This window comes from Alexandromys fortis, unplaced genomic scaffold (assembly GCF_014885135.2).
Source record: "Alexandromys fortis isolate MF-2015 unplaced genomic scaffold, M_Fortis_MF-2015_v1.1 scaffold_195, whole genome shotgun sequence".
Classification (NCBI taxonomy): domain Eukaryota; kingdom Metazoa; phylum Chordata; class Mammalia; order Rodentia; family Cricetidae; genus Alexandromys; species Alexandromys fortis.
In genome coordinates, this window is record NW_026068105.1 from 615,653 (window position 1) to 642,715 (window position 27,063).

The 27,063-nt window shown below is 37.7% G+C and overlaps 1 protein-coding gene across 1 annotated transcript in view; it reads left to right on the forward strand.

Annotated features, from left to right (window-relative positions):
- Dnaaf6 (dynein axonemal assembly factor 6) overlaps nt 1-27,063 on the forward strand; it is a 39,305-nt gene that overhangs the window by 2,679 nt on the left and 9,563 nt on the right. The window contains exons 2-5 of the mRNA XM_050124041.1: nt 4,879-5,049; nt 9,366-9,438; nt 11,651-11,756; nt 14,714-14,810. Coding sequence (XP_049979998.1) covers nt 4,882-5,049; nt 9,366-9,438; nt 11,651-11,756; nt 14,714-14,810 — 444 coding nt within the window. The 5' untranslated portion in view covers nt 4,879-4,881. The remainder of the gene's footprint in view (nt 1-4,878; nt 5,050-9,365; nt 9,439-11,650; nt 11,757-14,713; nt 14,811-27,063) is intronic.

Here is a 27,063-nt window from a genome sequence, read left to right on the forward strand (position 1 = left end):
TTATTCGATCATCAACAGAGTTTGCCTTGGGGATAAGCTTTCACCTAGTAAGTTCAGACAGGATGCTATTGGACTGCTGCTGCTGCTGTTGCAACACCTGGGATGAAATTCAGGGCTCCTTCCACATTTGGTAAGCACTCTACCCTGGAGCTATACCCCTAGGTATCTTTGTTCATTTTTTACTTCCTGACTTCATGTACTGGGTGTACTTAGTAAAATATGTTAGGACTATTCTCTATACTTGATATACTTAGTAAAACACATATACTGGACTAACTTACCCCTCACTTTTCTCCAAGTAGTTGATTAGCCATTCTTACTGAGGCTATGTATGGAGACCAAAAACAAATTAATAAATTAGAAAGAGTGGTGATCCCAAGGCTATTGATGATACCTCAGCGTCAGATCTTGAGCCTTCTTGATAGACATTTTTAGCCCCTAACTCGTCCCAGTGTTTTGGTTCCAGCTGGTTCTGAACTAGCTGTTGTTTGAACTGTTTAGCAAGATATCCCCCAGCTACATTTTTATCTCTGAAGGCTCTAAAGGCTCCGATTGATGTAGCAAAATCAAGGCTCTGTTTGGAAACACTGCTTTTGATATTGGCTGGTCAAAACAGACCAGGGAGTGGAAGAAAGAAAAAAAAAAGGCCTAGAACATTTATTTTCTAAGTGGCCATGCCTTAAGAAAAAGATTCTTTGCTCTTTCTCACACTCTAGTCCCCCTTTGCTGAGAATCAAGCCCAAGACCTCATACAGGATTTTTAGGCAGGTACTTTATTGACAGCCCCTATCCTAATCTCGGCCTATTTAAAGTATGCCTGTCAGCATTCAGGCAAGGATGGAGGAAGGACTAGGGAGCCCCAGTTCTCACTGCTGAACTATTTCCTACTGATGATTCAAGCAGGGTGACTACATTATTTTTGTGTACTCACTGATGACCCTGCCAACTCCAATGGGAAGTTCAAATTCTGTGGTCACACAGATGACCGTGGTTAAATGAAATGTCTAGCAAAATAAAATCCCCAAATTGTTAATCTGGGGAAGGAACTCATAGGAATGTGAGATAAGTGAAGGTGTTGAAGAGAAAGGAATCAGAATTCATCATGTAATTGTACATACGAAATTGTTCCCAAAGACTGAATAAAAGAAGTGTAAATGCCTCATTGAAACATAGGCCCAATAGCTCTAGAAAGTTCTTCTTAAAAAATATTACCACACTAGTCTGCCCAAGCAGTTCAGTAATTAGAAGAATGTACTCTACGATTCAAAGGCAGCAAGTTGCAGCGTATCTTCTTAACAGAATGTAGAACATATATAGGAGAAAAATGTGTGAGAAGGGCAGAAAATGTGGCCGCCAGGGCTATATCCTGAAATCAGTGTTTGCCAGAGTCGAGACTGCATATCTAACTGACAGACAAAGAACTGAAAAGACATGCTTTCTTTGTCTTTAAAAAAAGATGATGATTGTATGAAATGAGCTTTGATAACTATCTTTTAATTTAATACTATTTCTGACTCACTAGACTACTAAAATGTTGGTAGAAATTTCATTTTCATTGGATCTACAACTTTTTCAGTAATTCACACAATTGATTTCTTTGGCGATATTTAGAGCTATTTAATTATTCACAAAATATTTGTGATTCTCTTGTTTCTCAAACTGTATAGTCAGATTTATCAGAACTTATCATTTGCTTGCAGACTGTTATTACATTTGGTATAGTGAAATATTATTTTTATAAAAGTGCCCATTTTATCTTATTTGGGCTCCAATTAGCTATAATATGAGTCACTGTGATTTTATGTCAGCATAATTTGGAAGTCCAATTCCCAATATGCTTCAGGTATATCAAATATTACTGAGAGTTCTTGTGGAAGATTTTTAAACTCAGATCTATACCCCAAGATGTGGTATTCCCCTTTAGTGAGTCACATTGAGCAGCTAATATACTTATTCATATGATCTTCCTGTTACTCAAAATTACATTTAAGACTAGTATTTTTAGAACTGCCCTGGGGCCTATATCAAATTCTTTTTAATATTCTCAAAGAAGGAAATCTTCATATTTTGAATGTAGATGTCCAGATATATTTGTAGATTACTTAGAAAAAAAATCTGATGTGTAATCAAACTGAATGATGCTGTAATGATATCTATTTTCTTAGTGATACATATGAAGGAAATACCAAGAGAAAAGAAAATTTCTAAAATATTTGGAGCATTGATGATATATATAATTTACATCAGTATATAACCTTCCAAGGTTACTGTTTTGAAATGCCACATTCTTGTGAATTTAATCATATTTCATTCAGTATTCATCAACTGCTGACTAAATTCCAGCTGTGGTTTTTGAAGATGTTCTTTCTATATGTATAGCTTCCCTGTGCCCTCACTGCCTGCTTCCCATCCAAGAGCCAGTCAGGGCCTTCCCATGTAACTGGTAGAAATTTAGAATTAATTTATTTTTCCTCTGTCCTGTTTCCAATACACTTTCTGAGCCATAATCTTCCTTCATCACCTCCACTGTGGCAGATGTATGACGGAAAGCCACTAAGGCAGGGCCTGGCTTGTGTATCGTTTTCCCTCTGGAATTTTGATCCCAGCCCTATTCTGAATATTCATCTAGTTTCCACACTCCTGACATTTCTCCATAACTAGACCCTTACTTGTATACTTCTACCTGTGAGCTGGGGGTCCTCCATCGCTCTAAATACCTCTCTTCATCCAGAAAGTCCTGCTGTCGTGTCCCTGCCAGAGAGAGACGACTATGTGAGTAACTGTTGCTACTGCTACGTCAGATGCTATATTTGGAACTTCTGAATACCTTTCTAACGGCTTAGCTTACTGGTCTGTTTACTCTTCTCTCCCTAGCCCCCTATTGAAGTCTCAGAAGCCTCATGATCATACAAGTATCTGTGGATACTATATTTCAGATAATGATGTTATATAACATTCACATTTAAGCAACAGCTGTCATCGGTGTTGAATAATTGACCATGTATTGTAAAGTTTATAGAGTAATGCTGATGTAAGAAACAATTTCTGATATATTTGTTTTGTGAATATATTGTTTCGTGCATTTCAAGTCAGGATACTAATTATATCTGATATCTGGGTGACTTTTTCCTTTTCACTGTCAAAGATAGAAAATATTTCAATAAACATTTTGCTTTCTATGTTGGCTAAATATTTAATGAACACATAATCAAAGAGGAATTTTAAAATATAAACAGAAGTCCCTTTTGTTTAATATAATATGTGCCAATTATTCATTCCCGTGGCCGCCTACAAGACCATACTACAAGAGAAATTGTTTTGTCACTTTTTATTTCACCTTTTCTAATTTAATGAGTTTTCAGTGTAATGAGATTTATCATTGTCTTATTTGACATCGCTATTAAAAGTGATATTCATGCCCAGCAAAATGAAACTTATAAAGAACTAATAATAGGCAACATAGCTTGAGTGCTTACTATATGCCCTGTACTAGTCCAGGCTCTTTTATATGTATTAAGCTACTTAATACTTATAGCAATTCAAAGAGACAGGCACTACTATTATCCTCTACTTTACAGATAAAGAAAATTAGGCGGAAAGAATTTAAATAATTGCTCAAAGCCACAGAGCTAAGACGTACATGATGGATCCAATTCCAAACAGCATGACCCCAGTCCCCTTATTCTTAGCCAGTATTCTATTTTGTCTCCATATTAGAGATATAGAGGAAGTTAGCATTTCATACCCTTGACATCCCCAGGAGGCATCAAGGTCAGTTGTATGCAAAGTAAAAATGTTTATAAAACGACACTTTAAAAAATACCATCTTTAATACTTTGACAAGTGAGTATATCAGAAGATTTTACTACCATTCTAGGCACAATGCAAATTTTCATGTATAATTTAATTAACACTGCTAGAGAAATGTTCCTGAGAGTGAAGTTTAGAAAATGATGTTTTTAGAATATCTGTAAAATTGTGGGAAAGATACCTATTTCAGTTATGCCCTATTTACCAACAATAAGCACAACGCTGCCATCCTTTTTGGGTTACTCATTAAAGTCTGACACCTCTGAGCTATATTTTTAAGATCTTAACTGTCCTGCTGTGGTTGTAACTGCAGGGATTATTTTTCAGATTGCTACTAGGATGATAGGATTCAGTGTTACTGTTATAATAAAAAAATTGTTTCTTTGTTCATGAATCTCACTAAAATGAGCCAATGCATTAGAGTTTTCAAATGTCATTGTAAGGCTGGGTTTCATCAAAGGTTAATTAACAGTATAAATGAAGCAGAAAGGTACACACTTACCTGGGGCAAATATGAGAAATGAGTAAAGGTTATTTGGATATATTCCCGAAGAAAAATCTTTTTCAGTTCACAAATTGGAATATACACCCTAAACAGCAGATATGAAACAGGTTAAAAAAAAAAAGATAGTCTAAAAACTGTGTTCCTGAATAATAGTACATAGTACATAACAACTTATGCTTTTAATCAAGCCCCCAAGGGATTCTTTTTCTATTTTTGTAATGCTGGGGATTGAACCCAGGGCTTTGAGCATAGTAGACAAGCATTTTACAGTTGAGCTGTCTATGAAGCTTTTCCCCTAGTGGCGCTTAAGCACACTAGAGCCCCAGAATCACTTACGTAGTTAACTCAGTGTGTGCTCGTTAGATTGAACATAAAGCAGAGTGAAAGCGTGGATTTACTTTGCTGCCCAGGTTCTGTGACTTTAACATACGTGGAAGAGTTTATAGTAATTTCAAATATGACAGAGACAGTGGAGTGACCCCCTGTAAGAAGGGAAACATGAGAATGAACAAATCTTTATGTCCCAGAAAACTGAGGTGTGCCTGGTCATCTTTTCCCCTTAGAATATGGAATCGGAAAACACAGAAGCCGAAAACATGGAAACAGAAAATTTGGAAGCAAAAGGCATGGAAGCTAAAACTATGAAGATTAAGACATTGCCTTCTGTCTCAGACCTGCAAGCACTTTCCAGTCTACTGTATCCTGAGGAAGAGGATGATTTGGATGCTGGACAGGTTGTCATATACTTAAAGATAAATGAATTATGTTAAAGGAAATTGTGGAACTGTATTTGAACAATTCATTCCCACCTTGCTGTGGGAGCAGAGCTGTGTCACCTGATACACGCATAGGAGGCTGAAGGCTTATTATGCATGAGACTATAACCTCTAGTACATTTCTAGCAAACATAATTATATTTTTCTACACCACCTGAACACTGAATAGGAAAATAGTTCTGTAACTATGGTAGCAGTAGCCACATTTCAAAATGTTTGTCATTTATATTTATGGTCAAAGAATGCTTGACAACCATTCCAAAGAGCGGTAGCTGGGACTGTTTATGCCTAGACAATATTTCTACAAAGAAAATATTTTCAATTATGCAGTATTAATTGATCTCTCAATCCCAGTCTCTTAATATTTTTTTAAAAAGCCTACATATGAAAACAACAAAATACTTTAAGCCAAATAATAGGGGAAAAAGCTTCCATCTACTAACAAGGGTTTTCTAGCACATGCTTAGATATATAATCAGGTGATTTTCATTTGGGGGTCTGGACAGGTAGCACCTTTAAACCTTGGAGCAGCAAGTTGGACTTCATTTAGGATAGAAGAGTTACCAGTCGAAGGCTACTGCTATTATTTCCTGGATAACCAAGACAGTTTCATGTAACACCCTGGTTTCCCTTCCCTCCTTAAGTAGAAATGAACTTTGGAAATTAGACCAGCTATGATAAGTAAGTTTGGTGAACAATTATCTTATTATATCAGAATATTTCACTTTGCATCAAATTATTTTAATGACATTGTACTATGACCACACACAAACCATGTTCTATGAAAGTATGTATAAATTTATTCCTTTCAAATATTTTGATGTTATGTGAAAACAAGTACTTTCTGAACGGGCCACAAACTCACAGTGGCCCAGATCAAGATCCACCCTCATTAGGTTAAACAGATCAGAATTAAATAAGATATGAACCGGAAATAAAATTTGTAGAAGAGGACTATTGAGTCACCTTGAAGCCAAGGAGTTTTAGAGAAAAGCTGTGGTAGAGGCAAACAAACAAAAACCAAGTCATCCATAGTAGCATTAAATACACACAACAAATAAGACACAAGGAGAAAAAGTTAGGTGCGATTTATCATGAAGTTGCATACATTTTGCTCCCTAAGATGAAATAGCAAAATGCTAACTTTCTGAGGGTACATCCTGGGAAAGGCAGACTCATACGATATAGAAAGAGAAGGTTAACTTTTTGAAAAACAGAAGCCCTTAATATTGGTAAGCAGAACTCGTGATTGGAACTGATGCAGAGGTAAAGATCAGCACTGGTTACAACCCCCCTTCCCTTTGGTGTTTATGGGTAGCAATGTTTATTTGCATCTAGGCGTTTTTCTAGGAGGAAAGATGAGTGTTTATGAAAATAGAGAGACTGTAACATCATGTTACTGAATTGTACAATTCATAATAGAAAATGCCATAATAATATATGATTGTGTATATGTGGGTTATAAGCAATTTTGAGATAATTGGTCACTCAGACATCTCGGTACAGATAGCATTAGAGGGTATAGAATTAGAGATTCAGTATGGTGGAAGAATAATTAATGTTCCTACTGAACTATTAAATTTTCCTGTGGAGAAAATGCCTTTCGTTTTTTAACATGTATTAATCCTGAGAACTAGGAAATGATTGCAAGAGTGATGTGTTTTCTAAAATGGACTCTCTGGAAAACAGCAAGAAAGCGGTTGCATACACATTGCTTCATTTGCACCCATCCCTCTTCTAAATGAGTTGTTAATTCCGTGGGAGATTGCGAAGAGAGTCTGTTGTCCTTCAAACTCCCGGGTGATCTCAAGACTTATGGGAAAATAAGATTCCACTGATCTTCAGACACTGTGACAAGGATGTTCAAAATCTCTCCAATATTACAAAGTGACATGAATTGGACTGACAAATTGCTCAGATAATTGGCTGAAGATACATGGTACAGGCTTAAACAGTGCCCTTATAGAAAACAATTACCAGGTGGTATTTTATTATTTCATTCTACCTTCTCACTTGAAATTTTATTTTTAACCGTTTATTTTCATTAAGTTAATAAATTGAGACTCCCCCCGCTCTAGTATACTCATCCAATCATAACTGTCCATGAAGAGCATATCAATTTTTGCCAGAATGGTCACAGTTTCATTTCTACTGATTTAAATTTTCTGTGGAAAGAGACACTGCAAAACAAGAAGCCCTTATGTTTTAAGAACTGTTTTGCTCTGATTGACTATTACTATTCTGATGATTAATAATTTAATAAAAGTACGTTTTTGTGACCTTAGTGATAAAACAGAGGGAAAAAATAGGTCCAGAATGCTATTGGGATTTTCACATAAAAATATCTGCAGTTCCTTAACTCCACACAGAGTTTTTTTTAATTAATTTATTTATTTATTAAAGATTTCTGTCTCTTCCCCACCACCGCCTCCCCTTTCCCTCCCCCTCCCCCAATCAAGTCCCCCTCCCTCGTCAGCCCAAAAAGCAATCAGGGTTCTCTGCCCTGTGGGAAGTCCAAGGACCACCCACCTCCATCCAGGTCTAGTAAGGTGAGCATCCACGAAACTGCCTAGGCATATATACATATTAGAGTACTACTCAGCAGTAAAAAACAAGGACTTCTTGAAGTTTGCAGGCAAATGGATGGAAATAGAAAACACCATCCTGAGTGAGGTAAGCCAGACCCAAAAAGAGGAACATGGGATGTTCTCACTCATATTTGGTTTCTAGCCATAAATAAAGGACATTGAACCTATAATTCGGGTTCTTAGAGAAGCTAAATAAGAAGGAGAACCCAAAGAAAATCATATAGGCATCCTCCTGAATATTAAACTTCATCAGGTGATGAAAGGAGACAGAGACAGAGACCCACATTGGAGCACCGGACTGAAATCTCAAGGTCCAAATCAGGAGCAGAAGGAGAGAGAGCAGGAGCAAGGAACTCAGGACCGCGAGGGGTGCACCCATACACTGAGACAATGGGGATGTTCAATCAGGAACTCACCAAGGCCAGCTGGCCTGGGTCTGAAAAAGCCTGGGTCAAAACTGGTCTCGCTGAACATAGCGGACAAAGAGGACTACTGAGACCTCAAGAACAATGGCAACGGGGTTTTTGATTCTACTGGACCTATTGGTTTCGTGGGAGTCCACACAGAGTTTTAATCATTTCCAAAAACAGTAGTGACAGTCTCACACACTGTTGAGATTTTACATATTAACTTACCATTTATAACTGTTTGGATAGTTTAACATAATAGAGACCTAGGTGAGCTTTTCAACAACATACAAGGGCAGCCATTACTACTCTCCCCCAAATAGGACTTTGCAGTTTTGTCCGTGTCTAAAGTCTTGGACTATGAGGGCAAGAACTAAAAAGGGGGACTTAGAAGTGCTAGTATACCAGAACCCATAGAAATAAGGATATTTTGACAGTCATTAATGGAGTGAATCAGAACTTCAGAGTCTGAGTTTAGAATGAACAATTAGGAAGATACTTGAGATTGTCTTGAAATATCAAAGACCCGCTGGAAGGGGCCAATGAGGTGATGGGGTAAATATGTGTTGCACTGGGCTGGAAAGAGTGAAGAGAGTTCTTCAAGGGTGGGCACACACACACACACACACACACACACACACACACACACACACGAAAGATGGCAAAAGAGGCAAATGTCTGTATGAAAAAAGAAGTGATTTGGCCTTCATCTGACACTATAAACTAGAGGTTGCTGAATTAGGAAGTGGGAGAAGGAGCAATGTTTCATCCCGAAAGCAGAAAGAGAGAAGAACTGTTATTAGGACTTCTAAATGAATCCTTTGATGTCTAGATCTTAGCTTCTGTTTACTCTTATTTGAATAGCATGCGCCCATAAGTCTGTCTTTCATCTAACTCTAACCAAACACTGCTCAAACTCCAAAGTGCTGATGCTTTTCTGCTACCATTCGGTTCTAACCTTCATAGAGATGAATGTGCTCATTCCTTCTCTCCCAAGGGGGATGAGATTCACTGGGCTGGAACCAGGGATTTAGTTCGACCAAAAAAATCAATTCAGCCTCAGAGTCTATTAAACCAAATACTTTTTTTTGAAAGGACAAAAAAAAGCACATTGAAAGTAATAATTGGCATCTGTGTCTTTGTTGTATAACAACAATGAATGATTAAAGTGGAACAGTTTATGGGGGTTGTGTTTTTTTAGATAGAAAACATCGGATTTAAATTATTGGTAGCGATATATGTTGTACACAAGTAGTGGACTTCTTTTTTTCTACCCAAGGAACAACTCTCACCTGCTATTGGAGCCATGAGCCCTGGGAATATTGGGCCACCTAAAGCCAAAGAGCCCAAAGGTAAGTTATTTAGTAAAGTAATATAGATCAATCAAATCAATGGAGTATTTTCCTCAGATTAATAAAAACTAATATTTAATAAAATGAAGTAAATGACATTATATAAGATACTTTAGATTGCTATGAAGGTACATCTTAAGGGTTTTCACTACAAATGATGGATATGTGAAGTAATGCATATATATCTTGATTCAGTCATTCCATCATGTATGTATATGTCAAAACAGTATGTTGCACATGACAACAAATTAATTTTTAATTTCTCAATTCAACACAAGCATGCAATTTCTAAAAGATAAAGAGGTGAGTTGAACCAGACAGTGGTGTCACGCACCTTTAATCCCAGCACTCAGGAGGCAGAGGCAGGCGTATCTTCGTGAGTTTGAGGCCAGCCTGGTCTACAGAGTGAGTTCCCAGGCAGCCAGGGTTGTTAAACAAAGAAATCCTGTCTACAAAAACAAAAACAAAAGAAGGTAAGTTGAAGCAATCATGCACATGCTTAACAGCCATTTACATGCAAAGATGTCATTTTTACTTCTGTGCCAGGTTAGTGCTTTTCTAATAAGCAAAGTTAATTTGCCTTGAACTAGCTACATTCCTTGGTACATTTTCTGAGATAAAAGACTGAGGAAATCATATATGATTAGGCGTAATTTTAGGCACATTGCTTATCTTCGGTTGCAAGAATAGAAATATCAAGACCTACATTTTTAATTTTTCATTCTTGTGTAGTGTAGCAATTTCACAAAATCCATTTATTAAAACAAGTTCAAAAGTATTTATTGAATATCTAAATACATTGAGAGGCAAATATATTCCAGGCAATATGATAATCTTTGAGACTACAAAGAAAAAAAGGAGGGGAGCAGAGAAAAATGTAGAGCTCAATAAAACTCAATAAAAAAAGAGAATTCTGAAGAAGAAAATAAAACAAACAGCTACATAATTTTACCTTACATAGAAATGCTTCTAAAGTTCATGGTGTTCCTTAAAAAAAATCACTGACCCAGAGGCTAAGATTGTAGTTCAGTGTTAGATACTCACCTAAGACGATAAACAAACCACAGTTTAAAAAAATAAGAAATCGTTTTTTTTTTGTGACAGCCAAGCATTTTGTTTATACATTTTCCCAGAATTGAATAGTTTACAAGTCTTTGAAAATGTAAAATCGTTAGTTCTGCTGCTCCTGACCAGAGTTACCAGAGGATGAGCAGAAAGGAGAAGAACATGTGTTCATCAAATTAACTGACATTAAAGACAGTGTGTAGAATGCTTAAAATAATGGATAAAGTGAGGTCTGAGGGTGGTTTTAAATTTTTAGTTAATATTACTGTATGTACCCAAGAGGCTCTTTGCCTTATGACAGACTAGTTCATATCTGCATGGATTCCCATGCTGCCATTTCCCCAATAAATGTAGGTCTAATGATCTCAAAAATTTGAGGGCAATGAGTCATATGTAAAGTGTTATGTATAAGCCTGCACTTAGGTTTTGGAATGCTCACGCTGGATAGAAGCAGATGATTTGCAAAGAACTGTGGAATTGAAAACCTGACAATCAGGTGCATTTCTGGGAAAGCTTAAAAGGGATGAGAGTAATGTTTTGAGCCTAATGTGGGTCTCCATTTGATGTGCCAATGGAACAAATTCAACTCGGGCATTTGCATGCTTACTGGAGCCTACATGCTTTTAAACATTTACAGATTATACATGGAAAGCCAGGCACCTGCTCAGCTCTGCATAAAGGACAAGGGATAGAGAAGTTCCTTAAAGTGAGCATGAGCAGTAGGAGAGTACTACATTGAAAAGTAATCACTCCAGCCATTGTTTTCCATTTCTTTGATTGACATGACTTTTTAAAAAAATGTGTAATGCATACACAGAAAATGTGCCAAAGGATTTTTATAGTAAAACTCAGTGAAAAATGATATAACGCTATCCAAATTAGATTGCTTGTGCCTCATTTTTTCCTTTATGTAAAGATTTTACACAAGAACCTATTTGGGTTTCTGAAAAATATGTATACCACCAGGTTAACTACACTGATTATCTCCAGGCTACTGAGTTGGAGGCTATTGTATTTTCTTCTTTTTGTTTATATGTTTTTTCTACAGTTATTGTTACATTTATATAATGTTTTGGTCTATAGTGATATTCAATGTAATTTATATCAACAAATAATGGCTTCAGTTATGCCTCTCCTTTCTTCACAGCCATCCCTAAATCCAGTGGTAATGGAAGTGAGAATATCTGGAATCCAGACGAAGTTCCGGAAGGAGCAGAGCATGATGATATATGGGATGTTCGAGAAATCCCAGAGTAAGTCAGATGAGACCAGGAATGTGTTTAGATACTTAGGTTCGATGTGTCATCTGATAATAATATAATTTAATAAAATTCATGAATTTTCCGCCACATAAAAGATAAAACCACAAGGCTATACAAAGAGTATGAACAACTGGTTATTTTTTTTCTGTTCTAGAACAAAAACAAATAATGAAACTCAATGCCTTCTTATTAGTTATCTAGCATTAGTGAAAAATATAGCCATTTCCATTATTAAATTTATATTCAATTTCTTTTTTGTTTAATGTGAGAGTAAGCAGCCCATTAAATTATAAACATGCATACAGCCACATTACAATACATGTTTGTGTGTCAAAGACCTACTTTCAATTATTCAGAGTGTTCTGTAGTTTCAGTACAAGTCTATGACTTCCCTTCAATTATCAATTATTATGCAGGACTTACTATATATTTCAGGGCTATGCTCATTGGTCAGTATATTAAATATTTACATACATAGATAAAAGTCATGGTTAAATAGACTTTTAAACACTTATATACATTTATCTTTTACATTTACATTAAAATCATGAGTATTTAAAGTACATAGGAATAGATTTTTTATATAATATACTCTGATTAGTTTCTCTTCACTTTATTCCTCCCAGTTCCTCTCCACCTTTCCTCTCATCAATATCCACCCTCTTTCTCTCTCTCATTAGAAACAAAACTTGCTTCTAAAGGATAATAATAATATAATGAAATATATAATAAGATTTTTAAATAATACAATGCACTGTAATAGTACAAAACAAGCAGAAAAGATTCCAAGAAAAGGTACATGAAACAAATATAGACTCAGACACTCACTTGTTGACACACTTAGGAATCCCACAAAAACACAAAGCTGGAAGCCATATTATATACACAAAGGACATGTAGGGTAAAAATGAGAAAAAAAGTTAAAAATAAAAAAGATGAAATTAAAAGAAAAAAAAAGCCCCAATAGGATACTTTGAGACAAAGAACCTTCAGAGATGTCATTTTCTGCTGGGCAGGCGGCACATCTCTATGCCTGTATGAATAAAGTAACCCTCAGATTTTATGACCCCCACATATCTATATGAAAGTCACTCATTTGTCATATTACAGGACGAGCACCTCACATCCATATGCAGCCAGCTCAAAACTAGAGTAAATGTCCGCTTTTCATCTAGACATTTGAAGTTCTCCAGAGAGCATCTGCCAAGGTTCAAAGTGAATAATAACTCCAGTCATGACATGAAGAAAACTGCTTTATAAGAATTTTTATCTGGATTTTTTTCACCTTATGGAAATACACTTCAAAAGTGTCCTAATGGGTAAAGAGGAAAATGGATAATGAGCACGAAGTTCACAAAAGAGGAATTGCAGTGACCAAATGGAAAATAACAAGGGCCTAAGCTGAGTCACTGGCTTGGGGGTAGGAATTCAAGAGTCATTACTTCAGGGAGTTTGTAGGAAGATTTAGCAATTGACTAGATATGAAGGATGGGAAGAAAGCATCAAAGAGGAGGCTGAGTTTATTATTTAGGATTATAGATGAGGAAGACATCTCATCTATATGGTGTTGGTTGGTGCCTTGGGGACTTCAAGGCAAGCCTATATAGTATGAGGTAGGAAAATTGTACCCTTTCTTTGCTTAAATAAGTGCAGAAGCTTGAGAAATTTCATCTGGGAAGTCATGTACATGCAGGTCAGTTCCTTCTGTCTTGTTTTTAACACGGATTCATCTTTGTAAATACTTGGTGGACATTACAGCTTATTAAGAAAAAGGTTTTCCATATCAAACAACGACCTATTGATAGTCCCATTCAAACTCAGAGAAATTTCTTTTTCGTTCTTGTACTTTCTTATTTACACGTTGTCAGAAATTCAACAGTCTTTTATCCTTCTAATCTTCAGTGGCATTATTTCTCTGGGTATAATTAAAGATAAAAATAATTTATAAATCTGAGAGCGTGGGTCCTTGGTAGAACACTTTCTAGCATGTGTGTATGAGGCCCTCATTTAGATTCCAAGCACTGAAAGAAGAAAGGGTGAGGAAGAGGAGAATGAAAGAGGTGGAAGAGAAGAAAGATAAGAAAAGAGAAAAGGAGGGGAAAGGGGGAGAAGGGTGAAAAAGAAAAAATTGTAAATCATTGTTTAGTTTTATCAGAATGGATAGGGTACCTCAAAGGAAATATTTCTAAAGTGTGTGTGTGTGTGTGTGTGTGTGTGTGTGTGTGTGAGAGAGAGAGAGAGAGAGAGAGAGAGAGAGAGAGGAGAGAGAGAGAGAGACATGAGGAAAACCTTTCATATTTTCATCAAAACCCCATACAGTCTAGCTTTGACAAGCATACTACTACTATGTTTCTGCAGTAGAACTTTCGAAGTGCAAGTGACCATCAAGATCAGGTAATTCTGTCTCTCCCATAAATCATTCAAATGTAGAAGTCAATATGCTGTGCCTTTGTAATCTCACCAAGGTCACACAGTTGATGACAGACAGTAGGACTGAATCTGGATTATCTTCACTTTGTGGTTCACGTTCAGTAAAGGATGTGTTTTTATCTATCCATCAATCCCATGGGTATCGGTCCAGTATTTTCTGAGCCACTGTATTCAAGGAATGATTCTTTTTTTTTATTTGTAATTTTATTGGGCCTGTACCAGAAGTTCCTTCAACTCACTTATTTGTCATAGATCTGAAACAGGTAAGCTTTATTTTAGAAAACAGTATGTCCAAAGTCTCAGTCCTGTTCCAGTGTTTACATTTTGACTGCAGTTCTAGACTTCTATTCCTTTGTGTTCTAGTACATATTTGAAAACTAGTGAGCACTTTAGGAATGTTAGTAGTTTCCTTTCTTTCTTTTTCTGTACTAACCTCAAAAAGTCTCTAATGCATGTTGGAAATTGTGACATGAAATGACTCTTTCGCCTGAGAATCGTCGTTGATTTTTTTTTTTCAGTTATGAGATTGTATTCCAACAAACTGTGGGAACTGAGGACATATACCTTGGACTAACAAGAAAGGATCCTTCAACAGCATGCTGTCAGGAGCTGGTGGTAAGTGTCGCCTCTTCTTCCCCATCTTGTGTATGACCATTATAGATAACTATCTGCTATTTTCGTAGGAGTGTAAACAAATATATAAACTGCAAGTGGGGGCTGCTGTGCTTAAGGTACCAGGGGATTGATGGGATCTTTTAAAATGGATCACATCCAAAAACCACCTGAGCTTATACATGTTACACAGAATGTACAAATAAACATGACAAGGTCACATGACACAATGCACTATTTCTAGTCCTATTAACACGACCTAATATCATACTGAATATGCTTCCATTCGTGTTCTGTCTGCTAATGTGACTGGTTATTACCTCCTGATGAGCTGACAGGCCAAATGGGATAAAATATTTCCTTCCCTGAATCTGTCTTATCTGTTATTTTTCTATTCTTGGGATGACTCAGCTTGTAATGGGGAATTTCAAAAAAGCATTTTCTTTCAGACCTGATTTTTACTGCTAAAAATAATTGTAAAATGTTGCTTAGTTCCCTCGTTTGAGTGACGCCACAGCTCATTGGGGACCATGTCACCATTTCTAACAACAATAGCAATGCCAATAATAGGAACGAAGGCACTTAAGTGTTGCTTATTCCATCCCCTTAATGATGTTGTTGAAAAGTCTGAGTCAACCTTAGAATGTGAAAATCAGCTCACTTTGGCAACATGTACAAGTAATTGGTGTTAGAATTTTATTTTTTTTAGATCAGGGGCTATTCTTTTTAAATCCTTTTCCTTCTCTTATATTATTGAATGCTGAGGTACCCGCAGGAGATGTTTAATATCTTTTCTCAAGAAAATGATAAATGGACTCTCCTTTTGGCAGTAGCTTCAAGTTTTCTCTTATTAACAAAATCTAAGACATCCAATTGAATCAAGTAACATAATGGGAATAGTGACTTTAAGTACCTCAGGAGATTTTTCAAACTCTAATGAGTTAAGATTTCAAGTGATCTTGAAGTAATTAGCTCCCAGGGTCTTACCAGTAATATTCAAATTTCTCTCCCTTAAATTACTGTAAAATTATGTTTTTGATGTCTAGTGTTGGGGATTGCTCTAAGCTCTGGAGAAATTCTAGGCTCTAAATAAATAAAACTGTTGCAAGTCTATCCATTTTTATTATGCAAATTGATATTAGTTTTAATATTAAAGGTATCCTGAATAAAGGATCTTGGAAACTAAATCATATCTCGTAACAGGAATATACAGTTTATCTGAAACCAAATAAGAATATGTAGAGAATATTTGTGCTTCCTCTCTAATGAATTTATAATCAACTAGAGATAAAAACCCAATAAAGATAAATTGTTTTAAGCAATTAAACTCAATGTAGGCAATTGTAAGACTAACAGGAGTTCAGGTTTGGATAAGGCATGGACACCAATGACGAACAATCAAATAAAACATTGTTAGTGCCATGGCACCCCCTGTCCGTGTGTGTGTGTGTGTGTGTGTGTGTGTAGGCTGGAGGGCAGTTTTAGGTGTCAGTCTCATCTCAGGAACACCATCCACCTCCCCTGAGACAGGTCTTTTTTTGGCCTGGACTTTACCAATTATACTGGACTGGCTGGTCTGAGAGCCCTATCCTCCTGTCCTGAGCTCCTCAGCCCCGTAATTACAAGCATGAGTCACTATACTTGGCATTTTTATGTAGGTTTAGGGGACCCAAATTCATGTCCTGGTGCTTACAAGGCAAGTGTATTACCAGCTGAGCCATACTTCAGCCCCCCCACTTCTTCACTTCTATACTGTTCTTTTCATCTTTAAACAATTGATTTCTACTACATACCAAACACTGTTCTAAGTGCTAACATCAAAAGAGAATTCACAAATAGTCAACTGTTCTCAGGAAATTTACAGCGAACGTGATAGATGTCTAAAAAAGAATCCCTGGAGATCTTTGTGGTCAGCACGTGTGTGGAAGCATGTAACAGATATGGAATGATAGAAAGCAGAAAAAGATTAGTGAATTCCATTTGGAGGAAGAGAATTTCTACAGCATACAGCATGCAAAGAAAGGCCTTCTAAGCCAAGCTAAAAGCATGACATATTTGAATAAATGGTGACTATAACAAGAATCGTGTGTGTGTGTGTGTGTGTGTGTGTGTGTGTGTGTGTGTGGTTTTTCAAGACAAGGTTTCTATGTGGCTTTGGAGCCTGTCCTGGAACTAGCTCTTGTAGACCAGGCTGGCCTTGAACTCATAGAGATCCACCTGCCTCTGCCTCCCAAGTGCTGGGATTAAAGGTGTGCGCCGCCACCACCCAGCAAGAATCAAGAATAAGTGTAGACAATGAAATACTGGTCAAGTGACTCGCAAAACAGAACCTTTGACGTGAGTTGGAAGTATTGATGTCAGAAAAAGTAATAGAAATAGAAGTATGCAGGGGTCATGGGGCTGATTCCCCGCACAGTAAATAATCAAACTCCCAAATTTTAGCTTGATTTTGTTCGTATGAGTAGATGAATGTTGACATCCGTTCTCATTGCTTCAGTCCACTGGTAAGACTCAGAGTAAAGAGATTGCTAACCCATTTGCTAACTTGGCACAAGCTGGGCTTATCTGGGAAGAAGGAACCTCAGTTAAGAAAATGCCTCCATCAGATTGGCTGGTAGACAAATTGGGGTGTGCATTTTCTTCATTGATAATTGATGTGGGAGGGCCCAGTCCACTGTGGGCTTTTCCACTCCTGGGAAGGTTATCCTAGACTGTAAAAGAAAGCAAACTGAGTAACCTAGGAAAAGCAAGCCAGCACTCAGCACTCCACCAAATCCTTTGCATCAATCCTTGCATACAGGTTCCCATTCTGACTTCCCTCAGTGATGGAGTTGACCTGAGAGTTGCAAGCCAAAATAATCCCTTTCTTCCCTAAGTTGCTTTTGGTCGTGGTCTTTCATCACCTCAATAGAAACCCAACTAAGATAAATAGTTCTTGCTTGATTTTATGTCATTTTTTTCTTATTGATAATATGGTGTTTCTTTGTATTTAAGACATCTGTACATTATAAACCTGTCATTCATTCATTTCATCAAAATGTTTTAAAGAAAAGATAGCTACATCAAACAGATACACATCAATTGTATGATTCAGTTCTGTATCAGAAAAACTAAAATGTGGTGAAAATTGAACCTCAACATTGGCTAATATTTTAAGTGAGTTTGGACTTGATTGATATGTAGCAACCCAGTCCAAAGTCTTTTTAAAACACTTTGTTTTTTGTCCTTTCCTTCTAATCCCAAACCTAAAGAGTGACATTGTTCAAATTCTGATGGCCTATTATTATACCCCTGCTACTTACTTGTGTGTATGTAACTACACAGTCTCCCTTGTCTTAATCTATAATGAAATATTTCCAGCTGGAGCTTGAGCTAAGTCTGTGGTTTACAGACTTGTTTTGCAGCTAAGTCTGTGGTTTACAGACTTGTTTTGCTTTGGTTTTAACTGTCAAGCCTTTTTTTCCCAAATACAATTTTATGAGAGATCTTAACACATAAAATCACCATTTCCTTGATGAAAAAGCTACCATCACCCATGAAGTATCTAATAAGAATGATAGGGGCTCCTTGAAGCACCTTCAAAGAATGTTCATCCAGCCTCTCCTCTTTATATTATTATATTAAGTTTGAGCTCATAAGGTATCAAATACTCCTAATGAATTAATAAAAGAATGATAAGAGAGCTAGAGTCTCTCCATCATTGGTGATATAGATGTTGTCTTAGTTACTTTTCTATTGTGATAAAGCACCATCACCAAGACAATTTACAAAAGAAATCATTTAATGGGGGACTTGCTTACAGTTTTGGAGGATTAGTCCATAATTATCATGATGTGGAGTGTGGTGGCAGGCAGATAGGCAGGGCAATTGAGCAGTAGCTAAAAGCTCACATCATATCTGCAAGTTGCATACAGAGAGAGACTAAGCCTACCCCAGTGACACACCTCCTCCAATAAGGCCACAACCTCTCATCCTTCCTAAACAGTCCACCAGCTGGGAAGCAGACATTCAAATATATGAGCCTGCAGGGAGCATTCTCATTCAAACCACCACAGACATGTTTCTGTATCCCTCATGAGAACAAGGCCAGTACTTTGTTTTGTTTTAGTGTCCTTTTCATTCTCTATATTCTCCATCCTTCCCCCTCCCTAGGTCTCCACTCTATGGATCTTCTATAAATATCCCTGACTATACTGTCTTCGAATACCTGCCTATCATTGTTTGCTATAAAGTTTTAATTCAAGAAATACTTAAAGAGAACTTACTACGTGCCAGATGCTATAGATGGATCACACAGTAGATAAGTAATGTTGAACAAAGTAAACAAATTTCTTTCTCCATTACTGACAAGACCAAACAGTCCATAAGTGCTTTGGGAGCCACTAGGCATTCTGAACAGATTTTCACAGATTCATCAATAGGAAAACAATGGCCCTCAAAGGCAGGAGATTATTACTTACACAAAGAGTACTAACAAGATCACTATTGAATCAGCTCCTCAAATCCTTTGATCAAGGGATAATAACAAAGTAAAAGGGTCCAGATGGCAGGTAACCTGAGCAGTAGGCTAGACTGTTGCTGTGGGGTCAACGCTGCACTACAGCCAGATACTTTACACTGTGTACTCGGTCAGGGTCAGTGAAGTGGCAAGTTCTGTGCTTATCTGGAACTAAGAAGTAGTGTGAGAAACTGCCTCATGGCAGATTGAGGGCCCCCTACAAGGTCGAGTGATGGATAAGAAATAGCAGTGAGGCAATTCCTCAAAAGTTACTTGCCTTCCCACACTCCCAGAGGATCATAATATATTCTGCCAAGACCTAGATCACACTATAGTCTAACATTGCTTACACGGCCTATGTGGATATTGCAGGGTCACTAGAATAGCATAGTAGAGACATTTCCCTGCAGGCTGAAAAAATGAGTTTGTCTTGCTGCTTTCACTTAATAATAGGAATAACAGCAAATGGTCGAGATAATGTTGATTATGTGCTAAGCAGTTCTCTAGAAGCAACAATTACCTTATTAATCACCACACTAACTCTGACACAGATGTTATTATTATTCCCATTTTACAGATGAGGGTATGGAAGCACAAAGCAATTAATTGGTTTAATAACATACTTATAAAATTGGGCAGAGCAATGGCTGTTGGAATCTGATAGATGTATGTGAAGAGTGATTTGAATGCAAAGAAAGGAAAATCCAAGTTCTTGCATGATGGGGATGGCGTTTGACTGGGACATTTGAAGGACAGATGGTACTTTGTCAGGAAGCAAATATGAAATGCTTTCTAAGCCAAGCCATCAGTACTAGTAACGTCCTGACACCATGAAAGCGTGTGTTGTGGTTTCTTTTCTTTTTCAGATTATAAAATAATTACATTTCTCCTTTCTTTTTCCTCCCTCCAAACCCTCTCCTATATTCGTCCTTACTCTCTTTCAAATTCATGGCCTCATTTTTCATTGTCATTATGTGCATATGTATTTTGAGAACCACTTGTGAAGCTCATGGAGCCTCAGAATCCGTGAATTTCCTGCAGATTTGCAATTACCATCCATTGCTTTGGATTGTTTTGTTGGCACATTGCAGGGTGAGGTGTGGAAAGGAAAACAAAGGAAAGCAAGTTCTGCCAGTTACAGTATGTCCTTGTTAGTTTGAATTGGAAACACAGTGGGAAATCTTACTGCTTGTGTCTAGTAGGTGTTAAATCCAAAACTATACGGAACTCAAGAAGAAGGAGACTGCAGTTGTTGATTTTCCAAGCTGACATTTGCTTTCTCAGATGTTAGAATGTATGACTACAGCGTGCTGGCTCTCCATCATGCTTGAAATAAAGTAGGTGTGATTTTTAACTTGTACACACACACACACACACACATATATATATACATACAGACACACACATACACACACACACACACATATATACATACAGACACACACACACACAATGGGGGGATTTGAGAGATTATGAAACTTGCAGGAATGGGGCCAATTGGAGGCATAAGAGGCCCTTAGAATGAAGCTGAGCAACTTGAGAATTCAGTCACATAAATTCTTACTCCAGTTTTAGTATTGAAAACCAAGGTGAACTAGATCAGTGGAGTGAGCCTCAGACAGTGGTATATAATTCGAGATAGAAGGATGATAAGAGAGGAAGAATATCCATCATTGAAACAAGGGAAGAAAGAATGGGACTGACAGAGGCACTGTGGTTGACAAGTGAGGAAGAAAAGAAGTATGGGTATCTGAGATGTGTAGGGAGATAGTCTGACCTCTGCAAAGGATGATTTGTGTCAGGAAGCTGGTGGGTACATTGGGGATTTTGATCAGCAAATTCCCATTGTCAATCATCTCCATATTTAATGTCCAAAACTGAATGGGGCTACAGTTACTCTGCTAAATGATTCACAGTTTGTTCCAAGAGAGGGGAAAGGTAGCCTGCAGGTAGTTTAATATCCCTTTTAAATTAGAATTGGTGCATAATTCTTTTCGACTTATACTTCTGAAGGATCTATATTGATAAGGAAACAATCTTGTGTGACCCAACAAACAAGCTTTGTTGGGTTTTTTGTTGTTGTTTTGTTTTTGATGGTCATTTCTTTGAAGCGTAAGCTACGAGTCTTCTTCCCATCCTTGAACCTCTCTGAGAGCAGGAAGGGATTCCGGCATGGTCTGGAAGGCAGTCAGCATCTGGAAGACACAACAAAGAGTCACATGTTTATTGCATGTATTTGTTTCAAAAAGCTGTCAATCTTTCTAATCAGTTCACCGATAATTCACGCACTTTTTGAATAGTGTGTTTCTTGAATCCTGATTCGTATCTTAAGGTTAAAACAGTCATATTAATTTACTTCTAGTAAATATATAGATTTAGATACTTAGGAATGAAGTTGATTATCTTTTTTCCATTTAAAATTCTAGAGGACAGACACCTATTTTGTCTTGTTTTGCTAAGCTTCCTGATTATGCTGACCTTGTTTGATGGGTTACATATCAAGCCATGTGTCAGGAAAAAACATATTTGAGCTGTAATAGGATTCCTTATTATCAGCTTGAGGCAGCACAGTAAACCTCCAATTAAATTTCTAATAGTTCTCTCAGTAACACACATACATTTATAGTTAATATTGTAACATTAGTTTATAATGGTGGTGGTGGTGGGAGAGGATAACAAATATCTTCTTAAAAGCTAATGTTATTGTGTTGACTTAATATATTTGATTATGAAAGTAATATATATTTATAATGTTAAAAATTACAAATATTATTATAAAAAAGCCTTTCATAGTGAGATACATAATAACTACAAAAGGGCTTAAAATCATGGATAGAATAATGGTGCAAAATGTCTTATACATATTACCTAGTAATAGAAATCATCAGTAATTTTACATTTCAATGATGCCATTTTGATGTGGTTTCATCAAATGACCAAAATCACATGCTCCATAATTGTTGAGCCAGAACTGGCAGAAACATTTGATTACAGACAAGCAGTTTCATAACTGGAAAAACAGCAATTCTTAAGGAGGGAATGAACAAAGGAAGACACATAGAATATAAGCAATTTTACTGTAAAAAATAGAATGGTCATTTACCAGAGGTGGGAGAGAGTGGAGGGGAAGAAGAATGGGGAAAGGCTGGTTACTGGGCAGTGAATTATAGTTATACAGGAGCAAGAAGCCCAGTAATTATGTAGTATACATTTCAGAAGGCTAAGAGAAAGGAGTTCCAGTGTTTCACAATAAAGAAAGGATACGTGTTGGGGGAGAAAGATAGGGCTAACTTGATTTAAACATCACACACTGGATAAATATATTAAAACATCATGTTGTACCTCATTAATATATGAATAATTTCTAAATATTCGTGCTAATGATTTGTACGTGGGTGCTGTGTATACAATGGGCAAGGAGGTGTGGGGTCCATAGTCCACATGTGGAGATCAGAAGGCAACCTCGTGTGTTGGTCCTTACCCTCCACTTCATTTGTGACAGGAGTCTATACTGCTGCCTAGTCTCTTGTCTTTCTCTCCGATCTTGAGGCAGAAGCTTTGTGATTAAAGACATACAGATCTGCTGCATGTGTTCTAGGGATTGGAACTCAGGTTCACACCAAGACCTTTGCCCACCAAGCCATCTCCTCAGCCCAATGTGTACATTTTAATATGTAAGTTAATTTTAAAGAAATAAAGAAGGATTAAATCATGCTCAGAGTATCAGGGAATATCACTAGATTTGTCAGGTAAGAAATGGTCCGCCAAACCAAAACAAAATAAAAAAAAACTCACAAAAACAAAAACAAGAGGGGTTGGCCAACTACTTCTGGCAGGTGACCTGCCTTGGAGTGTGGTTTATACACCAAGTGACACTCTGTTGGAGAAAACTGATTTTTCCCTTTGCCAGCAGGTACTGACTGCAAGTAGCCTCCTGGTTAAAGGCGGAACTTTGTGTCTCTTCCTCTTCTCCATGCTAGGATTTTGTGTGTTTTGAAGCGGTGCAGGCCTGTGTGTGCTGCTACATTCTCTTGAGTTCATATGTATATTGCCTCTGTTGTGCTAATTACAGTGTCTGTGAGTTCATAAGTGTATCGGCTCTGTTGTGTTGGTGTAGTCTCTGTGAGTTCATATGTGTGCTGTTAAATTCTGTGAGTTCGTACGTGTATCATGCCCATTGTGTCTGGAAGATGTTCTTTCCTTGTGGTCATCTACCACCTCTGGCTCTTATAATCTTTCCTCCTCATCTTTCACATAGATCCCTGACTGAGTGCTTCCGAGTATCTGTCTCTGCACGTTGTCTAGTTGCGGGTGTCTGTGTTAATTCTTAGCTACTGCAAAAAGAAACTTCTCTGATGAAGGTTGAACAGTTCCCTGATCTATGGGTATGCCATTAGAAGTCAGTGGAATAATAATAGTAAATTTTCCCCAAGGGTCCATAACCTATTGAGTCTCAGGTACTTGAAAGAGTTTGTTTGTTGTGATTTTTGCTTTGAGGGTTTTATTCTTGAAAGAGACAGCCGAGTCAAGCCCATGAAGTTGGGTAGGTAGAGAGGTGGTGGGGATCTGGGAGGATTTGGGATAGAGAAAAGAATATGGTCAAAATATACTGTAGGTAACAATTAATAAAAATAAAGACGTGGCCATTCCTGAATACATATGCATATGAGAAATAGTCAATTGACTCAGCAGACTAGCTTTATAGACATACACGTACATGCGTGTAGATGTTGTATAAGTAATAACTAAGGAAAAGCTCATGAATTTGAGAGGGAATGGGAGATTCAGGAAGTTATAGAGGTGGAGAAGATGGGGTAGAAATTATGAAAATATAGGACTCATGTATGAGTCTCAAAAAAATAAAATCAGTGTGAGAAAAAAATAAAAAGAAGTGATTGTTGGGTTTTGGCAGACAGCAGCTTTGGGGTGATGAATTGAGCAGACCTGAGGAAGAGAGCAAATAAAGACAACAAAATAAATACTGTTCTTTGTTTTGGTTTTTGTTTGAGACAGAGTTTCTCTTATGTAACAGCCACGCCTGTTTTCAAATTCACTCTGTAGACCAGACTGGCTCAAACTCACAGAGATCTGCCTGCCTCCGCCTTCTGAGCGCTGGGATTCAAGGCGTGTGCCACCATTTCCCAGCCTATAAATACTATTCTTTAAGGAAGTTTGTAGAGAAGAGAGAGGGAATACATGGAACTTGGAGAACATTGTAGAATAGGAGAGTTTTCAGTATGCTTTTAAGCTGATGACAACTATCTAGTCTTTTATTGACATCTATTTTTTCCTATTGTTTGTCGCTGGATCTAATGAAACAAACATTAAAATGTAGTCCTAGTTTTTAAGACCTTAAGGTATATCTAGGAAAGAATAGATAGATGCATTTTCACTTGCTATCATTTTGTACTCAGGGGCCAGGGATCATTAACTCCTGCCTTTAAGAGGGTCAATCAAGAGTGTGTAGCTACAACTGAGACATGTAGTACTTGCTGAGAACATGCCGGGCACCGAGTTCCCTCCTTAGCAACCACTAAAGGATAATCTTGAAAACTAAAGAATTTCCCTATACAAACACGCCCAGATAGCTTCTTTCTACTTTCGAGACTCTGGTTAGAAAGGGTCCGTCTGAGTGTGATGGTGCTTACTTGTAATTCCAGCAGCACTCAGGAGACAGGGACAGAAGGATCACAAGTTTGCTCTGCGTCCCCATGATGATACTCTGCTCAGGAAATAAGTTGGTGGGAGAGAGTCTGCAGATGCACGGTGACAACTCAGCAGAATTCCATTCTGTTGACCTTTCCCTCTTTGAGACGCAATTTGTCCTGCTTCCGTTAATGTCCTACCTCCTGGTTTTCTTCCCACGTCACTATTCAGCCCTCTCTCCTTTGCTCCCATATCACTGTTTGCAGTTCCTTTGAGCTTTGACATCCTTTCCCCTTTATCTGTTCTCTTTCAGTTCAGTCCCTTGGCTTACTTCCCACTTTTTTAGTAGGTGACAGAAACTCAACATGTCCATAAAAAAAAACCCTCATAATTGTTTCCTTTGAACATCTTTCTCATTAAACTTTCTCATGGCAACATTATTTACTAGGGATACTATAGCTAAGAGATAAGAGCACTTGCCTAGCACATAGGAGGTTCAAGCTGAAAACCCAGCTCCGCTCTCATTCCCCTTTCTTTGATATTTCAAGTCAACCCATCAGCAAGTCTTATTTGTTATACTTTCAAAATACATTCTAAATTCCTCTAATTTTCACCACCATTGCAATTGATTTTGTGTTCCAAAGTACCAGCAATTCTTGCCTGGTCCGCTTTGCCTTTTCTCGGACTCCTCTCTCTGCCTCAGCTGTAGCCTTTTGACACACAATGTAAAAGATCCTGAAGGAGTACACAGTCCCTGCACTTTGTAGGGGATTGGGAGAATTGTAAGTCTCAGGTCAGCTTAGGCTACAGAGTAAATTTGAGGCTGGGATGAACTATATAGCAAGATTTTTTTCTTATAAAAGATAGCAAACAAATATACAAAATTAGATCACACCTTTCTTTATGTAGGCCCCTAAATGCCTTCCTATTGCACTTAGAACAAAGTCCAAATGCCTTTATCCTGGTCTGTGTGGTCTATATGATCTCAGTCTTACCTTCTTTTAGTTTCATCTTGGGTTGCATTTACTTCTTTGTTCACTATTTTCTACTCACTCTAGCCATATGGTTGTAATCCTTTAGTATGCCAAGTTATGTCATTCCATCTGGAATGTTCTTTCACATAGCAAGTTTATTTCCTACTTTTCAATAATTTTACCACCTATTTCTTTCCTATTTGTTGTATCAATTAATGCCCCTAGGATTATATTATGCAATAGTAGCAGATCATTTCTAGCGATTATCCACCTTGTTTATTTTTGAGATTTTTAATTTAATTACAATGTTTCACCCTCCATTCCCTCCCCCCAAATCCTTCCACATGCCTTCCCTGCCACACTCCAGAAGAGGGGTTGGAAAGATTGTAAGATCCTGAGGATAAAGGAGTTTCCTGTGAGATTATGTGTCCTAGGAACATCAGAAGCTACGCTCATAAAGTCTTACCAGCATGATCTCTCATCTGGGATCTGAGCAAGGCTGACACCAGCAACACGTGGGTGTGGTGGGAACAAACCCACAGGGCCACAACCCTTCACAAAGAACTCCAGGCAGCTGAATACAGCCGGGAGTGGGAGAAGTGCTCCCTGGGAAAGGGCACACCAAATTGGTTGTCCATTGCCAACACTCAGCCTGGAAATCATACAGACAAATAACATTACATAGACTAAATGGGTTATATTTAAGAATGTATGTATAGACACATATATGCACACAATAACAGTTGATGGCTATTTCCTTGATTAGAACTGTTGTAGTACAGTCAGCAGAAGCCTCACATAAGACAGGAACTCAGGACCGCGAGGGGTGCACCCATACAATGAGACAATGGGGATGTTCTATTGGGAACTCACCAAGGCCAGCGGGTCTGGGTCTGAAAAAGCCTGGGTTAAAACCGGTCTCGCTGAACATAGTGGGGGAGGACTACTGAGACCTCAAGAACAATGGCAATGGGTTTTGATCCTACTGTACCTATTGGTTTCGTGGGAGACTAGGCAGTTTTGTGGATGCTAACCTTACTAGACCTGGATGGAGGTGGGTGGTCCTTGGACTTCCCACAGGGCAGGGAACCCTGATTGCTCTTTGGGCTGACGAGGGAGGGGGACTTGATTGGGGGAG